The 17,890-nt window shown below is 34.4% G+C and overlaps 1 protein-coding gene across 2 annotated transcripts in view; it reads right to left on the reverse strand.

Moving 5' to 3' along the window:
- Positions 1-17,890, reverse strand: part of LOC113498250 (organic cation transporter protein-like) — a 52,060-nt gene continuing 34,170 nt past the window's right edge. For both annotated transcript variants that reach the window (XM_026878193.1, XM_026878194.1), the window contains exons 2-7: positions 6,296-6,477; positions 5,871-6,205; positions 5,420-5,740; positions 4,651-5,281; positions 3,959-4,083; positions 1-2,458 (exon numbers count right to left, since the gene is read on the reverse strand). In XM_026878193.1, the coding sequence (XP_026733994.1) occupies positions 2,392-2,458; positions 3,959-4,083; positions 4,651-5,281; positions 5,420-5,740; positions 5,871-6,205; positions 6,296-6,477 (1,661 nt within the window). In that variant the 3' untranslated portion in view covers positions 1-2,391. The remainder of the gene's footprint in view (positions 2,459-3,958; positions 4,084-4,650; positions 5,282-5,419; positions 5,741-5,870; positions 6,206-6,295; positions 6,478-17,890) is intronic.

A 17,890-nucleotide genomic window follows, 5' to 3' on the forward strand; every position in this document is an offset into this window, starting at 1 on the left:
TACAATAAATGAGCATCTATTAAAAATAATTAGTTTATTTTAGAATTATTACACCATTATTTCACTAAATTTACATTGATTGATATTCGAAAATTGTTTTGTTCAAATGTAAGCCTGTATTTAGCGTGGCTTATAAATAAGTACAGAAGCCAAACATTAATGAAAACATTGATGTCTACTGATGGTAACTTTACATTAAACAGCAGAATGAAGCTACCGATAGGTCATTGTCTTATAATAAACTTATAACTTAGCATATTAAAATTACTTACTTATTATAGAGGCAATAAATAAACTAATTGGTAAGAAATACAGGTACACACTTCCCTAATAACAATATACATAACCATGCAATAACGGTACACGCACGTAATGTTATCTAGTACAAGAACAAAACAATGTATTAAATAGACAATCAGAGATAGTTGTGACAATTTAGCTACATAATACAAATTAAAAAGTTTATTAGACTGAAAATAATAAGTCTTCGTAATTTGCGGTTCTTTAAGACATCGCAGTTTGATCTTGATCGAATCTTTTGAAACTCATCGTTAGCTGCCAGCCGATATTGTAAAAATAACTGTGTGGAAAGTTGAGTAAGAGTTTGAAATGAAGAAGGTGAGAGTGGATTAGAAGACGGCTTACCTAAACAAAACTTGACAAAAAGGAGTTTTATTTAAAACTGATAATTATGGATATGTTACATACTTAGTCTAGCAACATTTGTATCGTAGCGAGTGTTAACAATATGTAACGTTAATTTACGAAATAAAAACGGATGCCGAAATTATAATTACATAAACAGACCAAAATATGATGATAACAGAATGTTTATAAAACAATTACCTACTTAATGAAGACGTCTTGCATTTAGTATATTAAGTAGACTGCTTTGTAATTTTATGTAAATTTTGTTTAGCTCGAATTGAATAAGCAGAGTACGAAAATTAGTTAAAAGATTTTTCAAAATGATCTTTGTATGTACAAATGAAGAGAGTTAGATTTACACGCTGAAAATAAAAACACTTGCTAAGAGAGATATTTCTACCTTATTACGTAAGTCTATTGCATATAGAAGAAGCGAGAGAGCTCGCTACAAAGCTTAGCGTGGCATCTCTTTCCAATAACTTGATCGTTGCTAAGAGGCGGTGGTAGAAATGTTTTAGTCCGAAAATGAAAACAAAAAAGGTTGTTGTCAATTTTTACCTCTTGGCTCCAGTATTTTTGTTCGTACCAATCTTTCGATGCATTTATTCCCAGTAACTCATTTTAATAGCTATTAAATCAAATAGCTACGATTTAATGGCTCCACCATTTTATTACCATCCTTATAACGGTAAATTAGAATGTGTGATGTTTTGTTTACGTTTAAGCAATAATGTGAGAATGATTAGTAAACAAACACATCGTCTAACAAACATGCCTTTAATACGTAATTACTTAGTTATTGTTTGAAGGCGTTGGTAATTAAAGCATTGAATTGAAAATGAAGAGACGGTTTAGTGCTAATTTTAATAGGCTATTAAATAGAGATGTGAACACTGAAGCAAGAATTTATTTGTGAAAAGAAAATTAATGCTTTATTACTATTAAATAAACTAATGCCTTGTTAAGGAAAATGTACGTGTGCTTATTTGAGAATGAGAATACAGAAATCTAAGGAAAACACCTTAGTTTATGATTTAATATGGTAACACAGCGTTACGAAAAAGCAATTAGTATTTGTTTGATCTTGCTTTCTTTTTTATTAGTCTTCTTTGAATAAATGAACTGCTGTAATGCCAAATAGCAGCCAGACATTGAAACTCATTGCGTGTTTTTAAAATCTGACTTCTATATATTGGTATAGAACAAATCGAAAGGTGTTGAAATTGCATTTATATCGATTAAACCTTTTGATCCACATAATTTTTATATTTTGTAACAAATTAATGTTCTTATTTACGTCTTAAGTAAACTATGTAGCCTTGGGTTCTATCTCTAACGTCAAATTGACACATATTACCTATTTAATTGATGGTTTAGGGAAGTCATTTGAGTTAAACATGTATACTTAGATAATAAAATATTGCTCAGAGCCCTACTGTTAATTAATTAAGAATTACAGCTACTTTAAATAGACTCTTATGTTGTAACGCTACTTAATTACAATTAGGTAACTACGACATTAATATTATGATACTGTTTTGACTTATTACTGTACAACACATGCAACCTACGCAGAAGTAGGGCACCTAATCACTCTTCTATGATATGTTAATATTCAATACACGTTCGAACATCTACTTAATTGCAAATTAAATTCGAAATAATCTCACTATTCACTGTCCATTGCACACAGCACAAAGTTTTTATTTACACACTTTCGTAACAATTTTTCAATCCGCGCCGCTAGTGACCTCTGTCGTCAGTTATTGTGAACGTTCCGTTGCAAGGGGAGTTGTTGTCGAATGGAGGCCTGTAAACAAAACACAGCGTTAGTTTTACGTAGCGAATAACAGATGGCGCTTGCTTTAATCTATTGATATAGATATCTATATAGTTCAGTTTAATATCGTGTGCAATGTACACGGAAATTAGTGTTACTACAAGGGACATACGGATTATTCACACCTTGACCCTGTTGCAAATCCCGTTGTGCAGGGTTAAGCGTGGTTACTGTGACAATCGTAAGAGTTAACTGCCTTGTTTTATTTATAGAAAGGACATTTGTAGCATTTATTACTACCAGAAGAAATTAATCGATAGTCTTAGGTAATTAATCTAATACCGTTTAATAGCTCAACGGTAGTAAGCCGGGAACTTAAATGACGTAACAAGTAAAGCAATAACTAGGATATGATATAATTTTTAACAATTTCCTGAACTGTTTATGGTTTGATGGTTAAAACCTGGTCATATAAACATTACGTTTAATAAACTGTAGATATTTTGTCCTTACGATACCTTGTCTTGAAATTTACTCTAACTCCTTATAAGTAGGTAGATATTAAAAACAAAATTGCGTGAGATAGAACTTGCAGTAAAAATACCAACTTACGCTGTTAATTACTAGGTACATACACTGCCCAGTCTCAATTTTAAATACTATACATTATATTACTTGTAAAAACGAATACATCATGTCCTATTGTTTAAGAAATAGTAGTAGCCTTAGTTAAAAGCATTCAACGAATACCATTTTACAAGAGAACGCAAACCACAGAATTAAAAAACAATGAGGAAGGATTTTGACAAAACTATTTTTGGTAATTCAATAGACGGATATTACTATCAGGTTACATTGTCAGACATAGTTGACTAGCTCGTGAGAACTATTACCTTGTTAGGATTTCGATTGATCACATACCGCTCCTCGTTGTACTGATACATGTAAATAGGTACCTAAATGTCATATTATTTATGTATAAGAGTATAGTATGCCTTGTATCAACGTGATTGATATCATCAATGAGAACTGTCATGAATCTTTATTAGAACATGAATCATATTACAAACGTGCTGCTAACGCCTGTCATTTGACGGCAGTGTTTTGTTTTTAGTTATTTATTTAAATTACAACAACAGCACTAAACTTCTCTAAACTCTACATTTACAACATATTAACCATCTTTAAAACATTTGGTCCGATATGTTTTACTTCTATAATTAATCAATTTATTTGGTTAGATACTTAAAAAAAGTAAAAATCTACTAATGATTGAAATAATTTTACACAACCACATATAAATAAACGATTAACATATTTCAGCGATTGTTAATCTTTATTGTTGATTTAAGTCGTGTGAAATTTTCTAATGGATTTTTCAGTAAAAAGAACTCTAAAACACTTTTTCAAGTGCCTAAACAAATAGAGCACATATAGACCTCTTATTGGAACTTTAAGGTGTCCACTATACTCATAGGCTACAAGCCTATACGGCCATTCGCATTGGTATTAGTATCCCACGATACTTACATTTTATTGTCAGCTACGGGCTTCCCTTGCGGGCGCGAAGTATCAGGAAGTAGGAGAACTATACCACCGCCGAAAGCGGCCAGCGCTGCAATCGTCACCATTGGCAGGTGATCGTTAAACATCGTCTGTAAACAAAAGGATAATTATCAAAATACTTATCATGTAATCCCGTCCCATCCCGTCATCATTTATAATAGAATTTTATTAGAATGGCTCCAGCAAATGAAATGAGAAAAGGTTCGTTTACTTCCGAGGTCTGTGAGACCCCGGGAAGCCAGCGGGGGATTGTCCAAAAGAGTTACCGTAGCCCCGGCACAAAAGGGCAAATGAAGGAAAATGGGTGGGTTTTAGCCAGTAGAAGTATGACACTTCCTTCCGCTTAAAAAAAGGTCGGTGATATCGGCCGGAGTGAGTATCCAATGCCTTCTTATAATCTTTTATCTTTCTAATAATACCAGTAAACTCTACCATTAATTAATTAATTGACATAGAATTATTGTTGTTTCTGTTAATGTTCGTTTTCGTTATTATGGTCAGGTTGCTTAAAATTATTTATATTATCGAAAAACCAACCGGATTATTTTATGTATTTAGTAATTTACTGTTAATGAATGTTTCGAAACTGTAGCAGTACAAGGATTAAGAAATAACATCCTAATGCATATTTTACGAGCAACTATAAATTTCCTTACCAGTTTCCATAAGTACGGTATGCAAATAAGCGCTAGGCCGGCCGCGATTTGGCTGGCGCCGACTCCAAGGTTTCTCACCACCGTCGGATACAGTTCCACAGTGAAAATCGGCAGCATCATATTCGTAGAGCCGATAGAAAACTTCCCGATCATCAAACAAGCGATCATGATCCATTGGTCGTCAAAGGCTATTGAGAAAAGTTCGCTCGCAACGCAAGCAAGTCCACACGCTAACATGCTTATGAATATCGGAATCCTTCTTCCAGCCTTCAGAAGTATAGGGATACTTATTGCTATCGCTGGGATTTCCACAACAGCTAGAATGATCGACGTCACGTGTAAATTTCCCAAATTGAAGTTTCCGATGTTCAATAATAGCCCGTAGTATGCTATCGTCATTGAGAACCATGCTAGGAACAGGCAAATTGTTCTTTTACGTAGAGCTCCTTTGAACAGCATCATGACACTTGGTCCTTCGTCTGTGTTGTCAGTTTTGCACAGCATGAGCAGTTTGTCGATATCAGCTGGGAACTCGCGGCCATTGAACTTTGCCGCTTTCTGCAGTATCACTTTAGCTTCCTGAGTCTTTCCCATGCTGAGCAACCATCTTGGAGATTCTGGTAGAACAAACCTGTAATGGTCATATAATTATTTAAAATAGATCATTTTACTTAACATAACATAATTATCATATTGATTGATTACTAAATAATTTACTAAATACTGTGATAAGTTATCCAATTATCGAGAGGTATAGAGTAAATCTTACCACAATGCGATAAGTAAGCATCCGGGAATAGATAAGCTTAATTGCAAGTCTCTCCAATTGGGCATGGCCATTGACAGCAGGGTCACAATGAGGTACGCCAGAGGCAACCAGAAGAAGTTGCAAACTCCAGCAATCGTCACCCATTTCCCTCCGACCAGTTCTACGGCGAGCACAAAGGCGGCATAGACTACTGACACCGATACGAAGCCCATGATGAGCCTCACTGTCAGGTACTGTATGAAGGACCGCACCAACAGGGAGAGGATGGCTAGAGCACTTTGAGCTATCATCATGCTCATCAGAACGCGCTTGCGGCCAAACCTGAAACATAAACATGAAAATTTTGTTATTTCGTCTTCATTTCTGGAACTTTATGATAAAAAAGCAATTTCTCGAATCACGAATTAACATAAACTATCTGTAACCGGTCTCAGAAGATGAAAGTCCTTACTTGTCTGAAATCCATCCTCCTATAACGCCGCCGACGCCAACGCCGACCAAGAACATAACTTCAGCTAAACTCGTGAGGTAAGCTTTATCGCACACGAGGTTCCATTCCGAGATAATAGTGTTGCCAACTTCGGACCTATCGTAGTCCCACTCCGTGCATTTTGTGAAGATTTCTGAGACTGGGCCAGTGTGGTCCAGAATATTTTGTACTGTCACATCTGCGGTGAGCGTCCGCACTTGACAGCTGTCAAAAGGTTGACTATAATTTATCCAGTCCGCTAATGGTAAGCTCGACAGATTCGCCGGCTGCCGACACCAAAATTTCGTTGCCTTTGCCTGAAAAATCAACAACTATAGATGTAGCAACCGAAAGTAACGAGCATATTGAGGGAATCTAGAAATTCTAGTCCTTCTAGAAATACTTACAGTAAAGGTAGGCAAGTAAATGTGAAAGGTGCAGGGCAGTGAGAACAGCGACATTAGGAATGTCATGAGCAATTGCCAGCGTCCGTACTTCCCAATGACTGTGGACACGACGTCTGGTCCATCGTCCTCCACGGGCGATAAAGTCCGACTTTTCTCTTTATTTGTTCCCTGACTTGGGATTACTGAAACAAATAAACAACACATTAGTTAATTGATAAAATTATGGTACCTAACTTAAAAGTAGTAGTGGATAGTTTGCATATACTATACAACAAAAGTGTGAAAAGGGTAGGTATGGCCAAAACCTGATAATTTCAACATTTTTCTGTGCCATTTATTTTCGAAGCCAATGTTATCAGATAGGGATCAAATATCTGTAAATTAGATTTGATCCGTTTGAAATCGGAATATGCAATACGTATCGCATCAAACGGATTGAATCGACGACGGCTTAAAATTTGCATTTCTCCGCAAATATCGTTCGGTTTTCCAGTTGTGTTTTTTTTAGCAGAAATATATTTACTCTATATATCTGTACTCTGCTGAATTTACAATCCTCAGGATTTCCTATTACGTAATAATAAAAAAATGGTATAATAATCTACGCCATATTTCTCTGTAAGTATTAATATATGTGATACCTAATGCCAGTAGGTAAAACCATATTTATCACGAACATGTAATGCGAGCATCCAATTCTTCTGTACGGCCGATATACGAGATTAATTACTCCTAGTACTTGCTGTATCGTCTTAACACGAACTAATAAAAGCGTCTTACGTATGTTATCCAATACTAACCTGACCAAATTAAGTTTCATAGCAGCAAGTACTTATTTTACAACTTAATTGTTTATCGATATATGGATATGAAGTCGACTAATATCAGAACGTATTCAGAGAACACATTAGAAACTGCACTACTTCCGACGACTCAAGGTTGCATCAAAAGCAAGAGTTCTCTGCCTGTGATTAAGGGATTAATTAAATAACAAGTACATTAAGATTTTAATCACGGTGGTATAATTAAAGTAATTTAATTACAAAATTGATTGTGTAGTTTTAGGACGGAACTGAGCCTCTTTGGCGGATAATTTATAATCTAAGCAGTCATATTATACAATGGTTTTTGAATACATTTTATTTAAGCATCATTAAGGCGCCTATCTGTTTATCATTTCCTGACTTGATCACGTGAATCCACGGACAGTAATTAATTGTCTGCTCGGATAGCCGAGTGGCATAGGTCACTACGCCAAACCCGCGCGACGTGTCGCGGGTTCCATCCCCGTGTGGGACAAGCATTTGTGTTATCCATGGATGCTTCATTTAAGTTAGGGTGTCTTTGTGCATGTTACTTCAATGTTTATGCCTCAACTACACAAGGATTACATTCCTTAGTGCGCCTACTTTTTGAGAGTACAAGAGTCACAATTATGTATTTTACTCGTTCAAACAATTTGTATAGAAAATCAGTGATTCTCGGATGTTTAATAATAAATGTTGATATGTCTTTTATAAGCTCAATTAATGCTTGTGTTGGTCGCGTGCTCAGTTAGATGCGCCACGTGCTTTTCTTGAGCATTTCGCGCGCTCTTCACAATTATGTCCGAGTACGCATGCGTAGTCGAGCACTACCGGCGCCTTAACAATGATCTTTATGATTGCAAGTGTAACGAATGACAACTGAGGAATCAATGTTAATGCTGCCATCGTTTATATCTTTCATGACATTTATATTAATAGAACAAGAAATATGATAACGTTGTAAACATTATGTAAGTGTCAGTACGCATTACAGAACATGTTGTGATCTTCATTTATGAAGTTGCAATCCATAAAATGTTAAAGCAAGCACATATCTGTTTCATACGCAGTGTTAAGAAGCATCTACAATATTATTTTAAACGGTTTAAGAGGTCTTTAAGAGGACATACATACTGATGTCAACTCAAATACCCTTCTAGACGTTCAACCCTTTTAACAAGCCGACGCATAAAGTCGGTATGTCTGCCTGTCTGTGTCATCATAACTCCCGAAAGGTTTGAGCGATTTTAATTTAGTTTGTTTTGTATTAAAGGTGAATTAGCATCCTTTGAAAGTTGTGAAGAGTGAGAGATTTCTTTAAATTTAATCTTGTGTTATAAGTACCTGCTATGAAATGGTCGGGTTGTGTATTGAACGGATAGTAATAATTCCAGTGTAACATCTGACGTAACGTAAAATTGCGTGCGTAGTTTTACAATAAACTAGAGAGTCGTCATCCGTTTAAACATTATTCTTCATCTCGGTCCGCGGACAGCAGACTGCATTCGGGGCCAAGGACAGAGGGCATATCGATTACGCGATTAATCGCGATTTGCATGGCTGACTTAGCACAACGAACGAATCGCTTTTCATGCAACTGTTACATATACTCCTCTAGCCACTGACCTCGGCGGAATGCGTGCAAATTAAATATTAATTAAACGAATCTTAGTTTCAGCGATCACGAAAGCCGCTGAAATATTTAATTACTAAGCGTCTAGACCTATTAACTAAATTAAATGCTATTTTTAATAGACCGATAACGCTAACTAGGAAGTCAGCTGTACATTCGTGACAAAATATGCTAAAAATTGTTAAGATTAGTTTGCGGTATTGTTCTGTAATAATAAAATAAATTACCGTAAGTGGTTTTTCAAAATTCCGAAATTTCAAGGCTAGCCATAAAACGATTTTGTACACGCACAAGTCTACATGTAATCATGGTCTCAAATCATTGTATTATAAGAATTGCTGTAGTGACTGATCGTCAAATTTAATCAAATTACCGGAGTTTATCCCTTGCCCTACACGTCTTGGTTTAAGTGGTGACTAAGGACATTATTTAGTCAGATTACATCAAACGGGAACTTGTATTATGTGATTACTTGAATTACGCATGCCCTATATTCCAATGATATTGTGTTAAATCTGTGATGCATTCCTTAATAGAAGCTAATTAATGATTTCCGGGTGTTCTATCTTTGAACTCTGAAAGCGTTCTATTCGCGCAGCAGCGGCAACACTGATTTGCGATTTTTTATTAATATATTTGTGTAAAGATAATATTTAAACGAATTTTCTTTTAATTAGCTGCCAATGACTTTTACCCGTAGTTTTAATTAAAGAGTTTAAACAAAGAGGTCTTTATAAATTATAGTTATTAAGGAATAAATTAATAAAAGTCGGAAAGATAGCACTAGGTCCACTAGTCATATTCTCGGCAGATTCACTTTAGTAATTGATTTAATCTAATCAAAATTCGACAAACCGAACGCTCACGTGTTAGAGTTATAAGAAAACCAAATGGAGGTTTTTATAGTTTCGGTGCATAATAAAAATTAATTTACAAAAAGCATGTTTAATTATATACTAGCATCTTTGTTTCACGTGCTCATCAAACACCTGACTTGTGTAGGTAATTAGGTATATATACAGTTGTGCACGGGTTACGTAGTCTTAGGGATGATATTCTAAGAATCCACTGTTTGTTCGTCTGTCAGTCTATTCGCGTGTCTTCGGCTGTATTTCATAAACCGTGTTAGCTACACAGTTGGTACTTTACAATAACTAACAAAGACGATCAAAATAAATATTTTAGGAAGCTCTAACATAACAAAATTGATTTTTCTGTCGTTTTCATAGATAAATAGTAAGGAACCCTTCGTATGCGAGTAAGTCTCGCACTTGGCAATTTTTTTTTATTTATTTGCTGTCAATGCGCCCGAGCGGCTTGTCGGCCGTGACCATGACCATGGGAAATGTCTCGACCATTATAAATGTGTTCGTTTGAATAATATCAAGCATACGTGCATTTATTTACTTTATCAGTTACATTCTAGTACATCAGTTGACAATGACCTGCTTTCTAGTTTTATGTTTTTCTCAAGCTCTGTTGCAATATCTCAATTGCGAATTGTTGCGACTAAATCCGGTGATTAAAAACTGCGGTGACTGCGGCTCGCGGTACATTGAACTGTGTAAGTACCTTCCAATTTATGTCACGAAAAAAAGAGAATTAATTAAATTATTCTTATGGGCCAGTTTCCTAGTGTTTAAAAAACGAATTTAATCAGTGACGATTCCACTCTACTCGTCGTCCAATAGATCACATCTTAACCCAACTAGTGACCTGTTAAATTAAATTTACTGCTACACGTAGGAGATGCTGGATGATTTCATGTGTAATGCGATAGTACAGTTCGTCATGCTGCAATTTACATTATTCTTGCAGTCATTAAATCATTTAGTTGTTTGAAGTAATATGTTATTTTAGTATCCATTAATCTGGTATTGCGTATGTTACTATATCGAATTGTTTTAGTAGGTACTTACATCAATATTGAAAACCGGCGTTTTGATGGTGAATTAATTTCATACCTGCACATGCAGCGTTATAAACTTAATATTTCCTATTGAATTCATTACGATCTAGATTGATTTTGCACGGGAGTTAGTTTTTAATCTAAAACCTATAATCACGGAAGTCTGGTTTTGCAACAGGTCAGGATCGGGTCGTATGACAGTTGATCCGCGTAAAACCAGAAACAACAGACTGTGGCTGATAGAACTGGCTGGCTGTAGGTAATCTGAGGACCAATCAATTGTTTTAAATGCATTATGCAAGCATCATTTTTTTCATTAACATTTTGATTGAAATGGTTGTATTAACGACTTTTCCTTTAGAAGAAGTTGTAATGACATGACGGTTATAAAAACGGTAATTTATTCAATGAGTGGGCCTGACGTTTTCAAAACTTTTTCATTTTACGTGCAGTTAGAATTTTATCCAAATCATTCGTTCACAACTACAGAGTTATGCGGTGCTAATAATTCGCATAATTTCGAGTCAGCTTACAGCGGCGGTGTGGCGACACGATCGCGTCTGCGTTGGGGGACCACTCCGGAAGCAAACGTACTCAATGAAACTGATTCGACGCGATCCTGCTGCCACTCGGTCACTGTTCTGGTTACTCACTCTCATACAAAGACGCCAAATAATATGCTGTTATTTTAAAACCAAATGACACGGTACATATGTACTGTTTTGTTTTAAAATAAGAACTGAAATTGCCGACGGTCATTAAGAAAAAAAAAATATCAATCGCGTCTAAGGAGTTTTGGATGTATAAGATTGTACACGTTTTCTCGTGGGATCGTGTTATAAGTCTATATATCATAATTAGAGGTAATCAATCTTCGTTATAACTACATACTTAAAATAATTTTAGTTACTCGTGAGTATCAATGGTGCAATATTGTTAATGCATCAATAATCATTAGGAATCAGTGACCTTAGTTCCTGCCTTCCATTAATAACTTTGATGTGGCGCCGTACCAAACAACCTACCAGAAAATACGAAAAATGATGTCTTGTTGTTATATTAATTTTCATGAGCATCTGAATCCTATTGATTCTACTAAGCTATCATGTAGTAGGTAACATAGAAGCCAACTTAAAGCTAATTACTTCTTTTCTTAAAAAGTACGACACGCGACGGTTCTAAATCGATTAACAGTCCGACCTGGCAATGGGCTTGCCCTTAACCGATAATTCCGTATCGTGAACCTTTCGACCCTCCGGTTTGTTAACATTGAACTGTCAGTGTCGATCCACACAATGATTCCGTCTCCCTTCTGGCGAGCATTAGGATCTAATGCCGTTTTGTCACTGACTCTATACATAGAGCCGGTGCGTAGATCAATCGAGATCATGACTTTGAGCTGGCCAATTCTTGAATTAATATAAATACTGAAATAGTAGTGCAATGTTTGCTATGACCAAAGACCGAAATATGTATTTGAAAAGAAACAACTTTTGTCTGCTCTACATCATTTTAAATTACAGCCTGGCTGGTCAACGGTCAAAGAAAGCCATAATCTATTCTATAATGCATTTAAGACCTTCCAAACAATTTTCGCAGCTGTAATCTTGTTCTTAAGAATTGAGTCATGCGAAATTTATCTTGAAAAAATATCCATGCGGTGGTATTGTAAGTCTGGAGTACGTTAAAACAAGTTGCACAAGTAGCTGTTGAATCAATCGTGAGTCTTATTGTTTATAGTTATATTATCTGTAGTATAGTTCGTTACATAAAGATCTCAGTTTGAATGGTCCTACGTCCGGATCTCGGAGCGTCGACCCTACCGGGACTAAAAGATTTAATTCATCATTTAAAATGACGTGCCCGATTGTTTAAATCTAGTTCAGATGAATTCGTAGAATCGTTACGAGAATACAACACAAGGAAAATATCGTAAGGAGCGTCAACGAGAGTAATCTATCCTTTAAACATAAAGTTGAGTAGATTCGTGCTTGACTGCGCTAATCTCGGAAACGACTGATTCAAAATGGAAAAACATTTTTGGAAGGAGTAGTCTACGTATCGAAGAAGGCTACAATACACAACTATTACGACTAAGTGAGAAAAAATCAGTTGAAACAGCGGGGCTTAGTAAGCGTCTTACGTATTTTTTATAAATTTTCGAACAATATACAATTTTCATTTGAATCGAAATGACATGCGTGTTCACATGGTTACCTGAGAAAAACGATAAGCATTATGTTATTGTGTTGAACAACTTGCTTATTGTAAGTGGCACGTAATAACGATTTAGCTGTTTAACTTAATCTATTGTTCAGATGAAAATATTTAAATAAGTAATAGAAACATAATTTAAGTGTCATAAAAATACGTCAGTTATTTAAAAAGGAAGTTATTTAGCAAATGTGCTAAACGATGACAAAACGGTAACATCGTAATAATGTTCACAATTCTTAAGTTAAGTATATCCAGACTGTTTAATCTCATAAATCCATGTCTGGTGTCATAAGAAATGAGGTTGTAAAAAAATATTTAGTATATAAAGAAAGAAAGTGACCGTATTCGTCATACGAATGCGGCTGAGCTAAATAGCTCAGCGAAATCGCCAATAGTGTTTCTACTCTGTAATTAAACATTATACTGTAAACAATGTATGCGTAGGCATGGACGTCAATACTAACATGTTCATCAATAATTCATTTCTATATTACTTCAATAAATACAGAAATATACCCAACTTTATTGCCGAATGGCTATACCACATCCAAATATATGATTATTTTACTCAATCTCCGACGCAGCGTGCATGATGAATGCTGTGCATTACGATAAATTATTTATTTTGGAGCATTTTCAGTTGTGCGCGTGCTTGGCGAGCTGTTCGTTTGTTTTGGATTTAAATGCACGTTTGAACCGATTAGGAACTTTGCTATATTAAGGATATTATAATATACGGACTGAGAAGCGAAACTGTTGCTGCAAAATTTTCTGTTTGTTTGTTATTCCAACATATTTCAAGAACTCTACAATTAGCCTTGTCAGATCGACTCGGTCCATATTCGTTTATAACAGATATGACTGTCTCAAAAAATATACGTCCACCACCAAAGAGCTTTCATCCCCCTTCACAAATTAAGACCAGCTCACGTTTTTTTTTTATAGCCGTATTATAAAGCCGTATTTATAAAACATAACTTTAGAGGGATGCTTCAGTAAGTACCTATACATGACCCTGGTTCAGTTGAACATGTTACAAAATACAACTACAACAAACAAAAAAAGTAAAAAGGCATATATCCTAACAATTTTCATCTCCACAATTATTATTCATATTACTAATCTCAGTTCGTAATACCATTGAAAGTCTTAAGCTCTTCGTTCACAATAGGTGCGACAATGTGATGGGAAAATTGTTCAGTGCATTCACCTGAAATTACCGTTGTCAACGACATGTGTATGATTAAAATGACAATAAATAAAATTCAATATTCATTCTCTCTTTTTTAAATCCATTATTTCAATGTCAGTATAAAGGTAAAAGTTTTATTACTTTTACATTCATATATCACATTCATTAATTCTTTTACTCGGTACTTAATTGAATTAGGTGCAATAGAAATGCATTGTCTTTGCTAAGGTTTATTGCGGTGTCTCATAAATTAATGAAAATCATCGCACTAAAGCGTGATTATATGTACTTATGTCAAGACTCCTACTTACTACAGAAAATTCTTCTTTATTAAATGTACGGCAAGTAAAATGTATTGCTATTTGCCACGTGCTTGTGTTAATAAGAAAACAAAGCAGCAAGCATAATATGATTTATTTAATTAGTCGAATTGAAGTCCGATTTGTTCCAATCAGTTGATTAACCGATAATGTGCTAAATATTTAGGTAATTAGCTTAAACAAAGATACTTAATACGTTTAGTAGGTTTAAGTAGTTAAATGTTTTAATTCTTAGTTTTTTTAGTTAATTAAGGTGTATATTTTTTTCTTTTGCAGTTTTTTTTTAATTGTTTTTTTTTTCTATGAGAGTGTAGTTCCATATTTGATTTGTTATTAATATGTATCGTTGGAATCTATTTTGAAAGAACAAAGGGTCTAAATTTAGAAGGAAAATTTCATGAAAGTAACTTTTGTTTATCATATTCGTTTGGTCACGTACCAAGGCTTGAGGATCAACAACAACCGCTTAATATTGATTTCCTATTCCATAACGAAATTATAAGCAAGTTTCTATGACTTAGATTCTTCGAAGGACGACTTCTTAATTAAGCTCTAACCTAGACACATAAACTCTGGAGATAATGATATCTTAAAATCTAAATTTAATTTCAGTAAATATATTGTTAATTCTTAAAAATAAGGATTTTTCAAGAAGTTAGTTTCATTAGAATAATTATGTTGTTGCCAGTGCAAAGAGCATTTAGTGATGAGTTTATTTTTTAGCGCAAGATTGTTTTTTTCTTTCACTTCACGGATTTTTTTTAAATATTTTCTCAATTTTTAAAGAAAACAAAGCCGAGTTTGACAAGTTTATGTTCATAAGTAAGGTATATCAGCTTTGACTAGTTTTTTTAGAGTCAATTAAAACTTTTCATGTTTATGGTGCAACATTAAAATGACATACGTGCATTCAGCATTATAAGTCCGTCAAGAAAATCCTATACTTTTAAGTCTTAGCAATTTTCCTTGTAATGTACGTACGTACGGTTTAGTATGTTTTAAGAAAAAAAAAGAAGTAAAGCCTATTTTGCTACCTAACAGCACCTCATAAAAATACAACAACACATACATTGTTCTGAACCCAAAGTAAGTTGCTAAAGCACTTTTGTGTTATGGAATTCAGATACAACGAAGGTACCACAAACACCCAGACCCAAGACAATTTAAAATTGTGAATTTTTACATTGACCCGACCGGGGATCGAACCCGGGACCTCAGAACTAGCGACACCTTGAAACCGGTGCTCACGTCACTCGACCACGGAGGTCGTCAAAAATATTATTAGATATACGAATACAGTTGTTTCAAAAATCTGTTTGCGTCAAAAGTCTTCACAGTCTTAACCTTTACATACTACGCTATTCATTATAATGACAGTACTTGATGTAATTTGCTATGACATAATAAAATATTATGTTAAACGACAAATTATTATAGTATCTTTAATATGCCTCAATTTGTCAACAGCCTGTCAATACATCATATTTTTTGTTGTTGCATATTAAGTTGCATCGTAGCATATAATTTAAATTAATGATGTTTTTGTACCAATAAATATATCTATAATTAAATTAAGTGATTACTTACAATAAAATAACAATAAGATAATTATTATTATTATTTGATAGTAGATCTGATTTTCCTGTTTATTTAATAAATTAGTCATATGGTATCAAAAATACTCGAGGCCGACTATTATAATTGTAAGATTAAAATTGATTATGAATTTAGGCAATTATGTTTTAACATGAGGTCGCAGCGGCCTTGTTTAAAAATTTTAGAAGAAAAAAATATTAGTAACAAGGATAGTAGGTCCTATCCGTTTATGGAGTTTCCTTATTGTATTTGGTAACGAATTGATTGTTGTTTTCCAAAATGCTGCTTTATGACTATTTTATTGTTCTTGATTAAGATTTTTGGTAAGGTTTTGGTTGATCGTTTTGTTTTTATTAATATTACATCTTATACGAAAGTTCTAAAGTAAATAGATAAATTTAAATAATAGTGTTCTAAAATTAAATTTGCAAGCTTTAATTAACACTGTACGCCAGTTACCGGTCGACTATTGCTAATGTTTGGTTCCATGTTTAATTAAAAATCCTATTCCTTTTGTACCATATTCTCACAATTAATTATTTCGTACATATAAATACCTAAACCATTTTTTTCCAGACATAATGAAACGTGATTTACTTGTCACAAGTCGCAAGTCACAAGTCACAAGACGCATCTATATTGGATGATAGTGAGGCGGTAAAACGGGTGCCATAGACAAGTGGCTCGGCCTAAGGCCTCTTTGCATAGCTGAGTAGTCTATGAAAGAGTACGTTGAGCGACCCTTTTATTTATTCACACGTCTCTCTGGGGACGACAGGAATGTCTGAACTAGAGACTTGGTAAAAAGAATACGGAATAACAACAGTTTTTGATGGCTAGTGTACGTTTTTTATTGGGTACACTGTTGCAGACATGAATTGGTTATTTGACTAGAAAACCTAACAAGTGCAGTCGAGTAGCTTATTTTGAATATCTTATTTTTCTTCTATCGCTACTATGGTAGAAGTTGAAATCTCGTGTGACGTCACTTGTCAGTACCCTGTTTTCCCGACATGTGACGTTATTATCGGCCACTTCAATATATTATGCTTTATCCATGTCCTACCATAAAATATTGATCAGGTGATAAAGAATACCTTTATATTTTTTCCGGTTAACACTTGAACTATCCCAGATTTTAGATTCGTCTACAAAATATACCACTTTAGTCACATATTTGCACGAGTTATGAATGTAAATTTAAACCGGGTCCGCTTCCTTATCAGCTTGTTATAATGACACATTTTCACAAATATTTTACTAGTATCGTTCAAATTTAGATGTTTAGATGAACCTTGGTGAACGAGTAAATTTGATGATTACGTTTTTAATCAAAGTATTCATAGTTGAGTTTGGTTGATTTTAATTTTTTTACCTATAATTTTAGCGTATTTTCACTGGTCATTCATTTCAGAGTTTTAAACGACACTATTTTCAGTCTTAAAACAACGATAATAATTCCACATTTGTATTTACAAACCTAATCATTCTAAGATCACTGTCAATTGAAGAAGAAAAACATCTACCACGATTTAAAAATGGAATCCGAAAATGGCACAAGAGAGCTAAAATGGAAATTTATTTTCTTCTCTTTTTGTAAAATGGCCTTCCAGCTTTGGACTACGCACCGGCCAGGGCCCCGATTCTGCTATTTTACAATGGCCGATGTATGAATGGCAATTGGATTAAATTTGAAATTATTCCTATTCTCTTAAGCATTTTGCCAATACAATAATTGGAAGTTAATTGTATTGACCTTGATTGTACCGTTCCGTACTGAATTTCCAATTTTTTTGCAGGAAAAAATACAAAAAATGACATTTTAAGCCAATTATCATTCATTCATCGGCCATTGTAAATAGCAGAATTGGGGCCCAGTATTATTATTGTAATTTAAGTTATTAATAGTATTTAACTACACT

The sequence above is a fragment of the Trichoplusia ni genome, chromosome 10, assembly GCF_003590095.1.
Source record: "Trichoplusia ni isolate ovarian cell line Hi5 chromosome 10, tn1, whole genome shotgun sequence".
Classification (NCBI taxonomy): domain Eukaryota; kingdom Metazoa; phylum Arthropoda; class Insecta; order Lepidoptera; family Noctuidae; genus Trichoplusia; species Trichoplusia ni.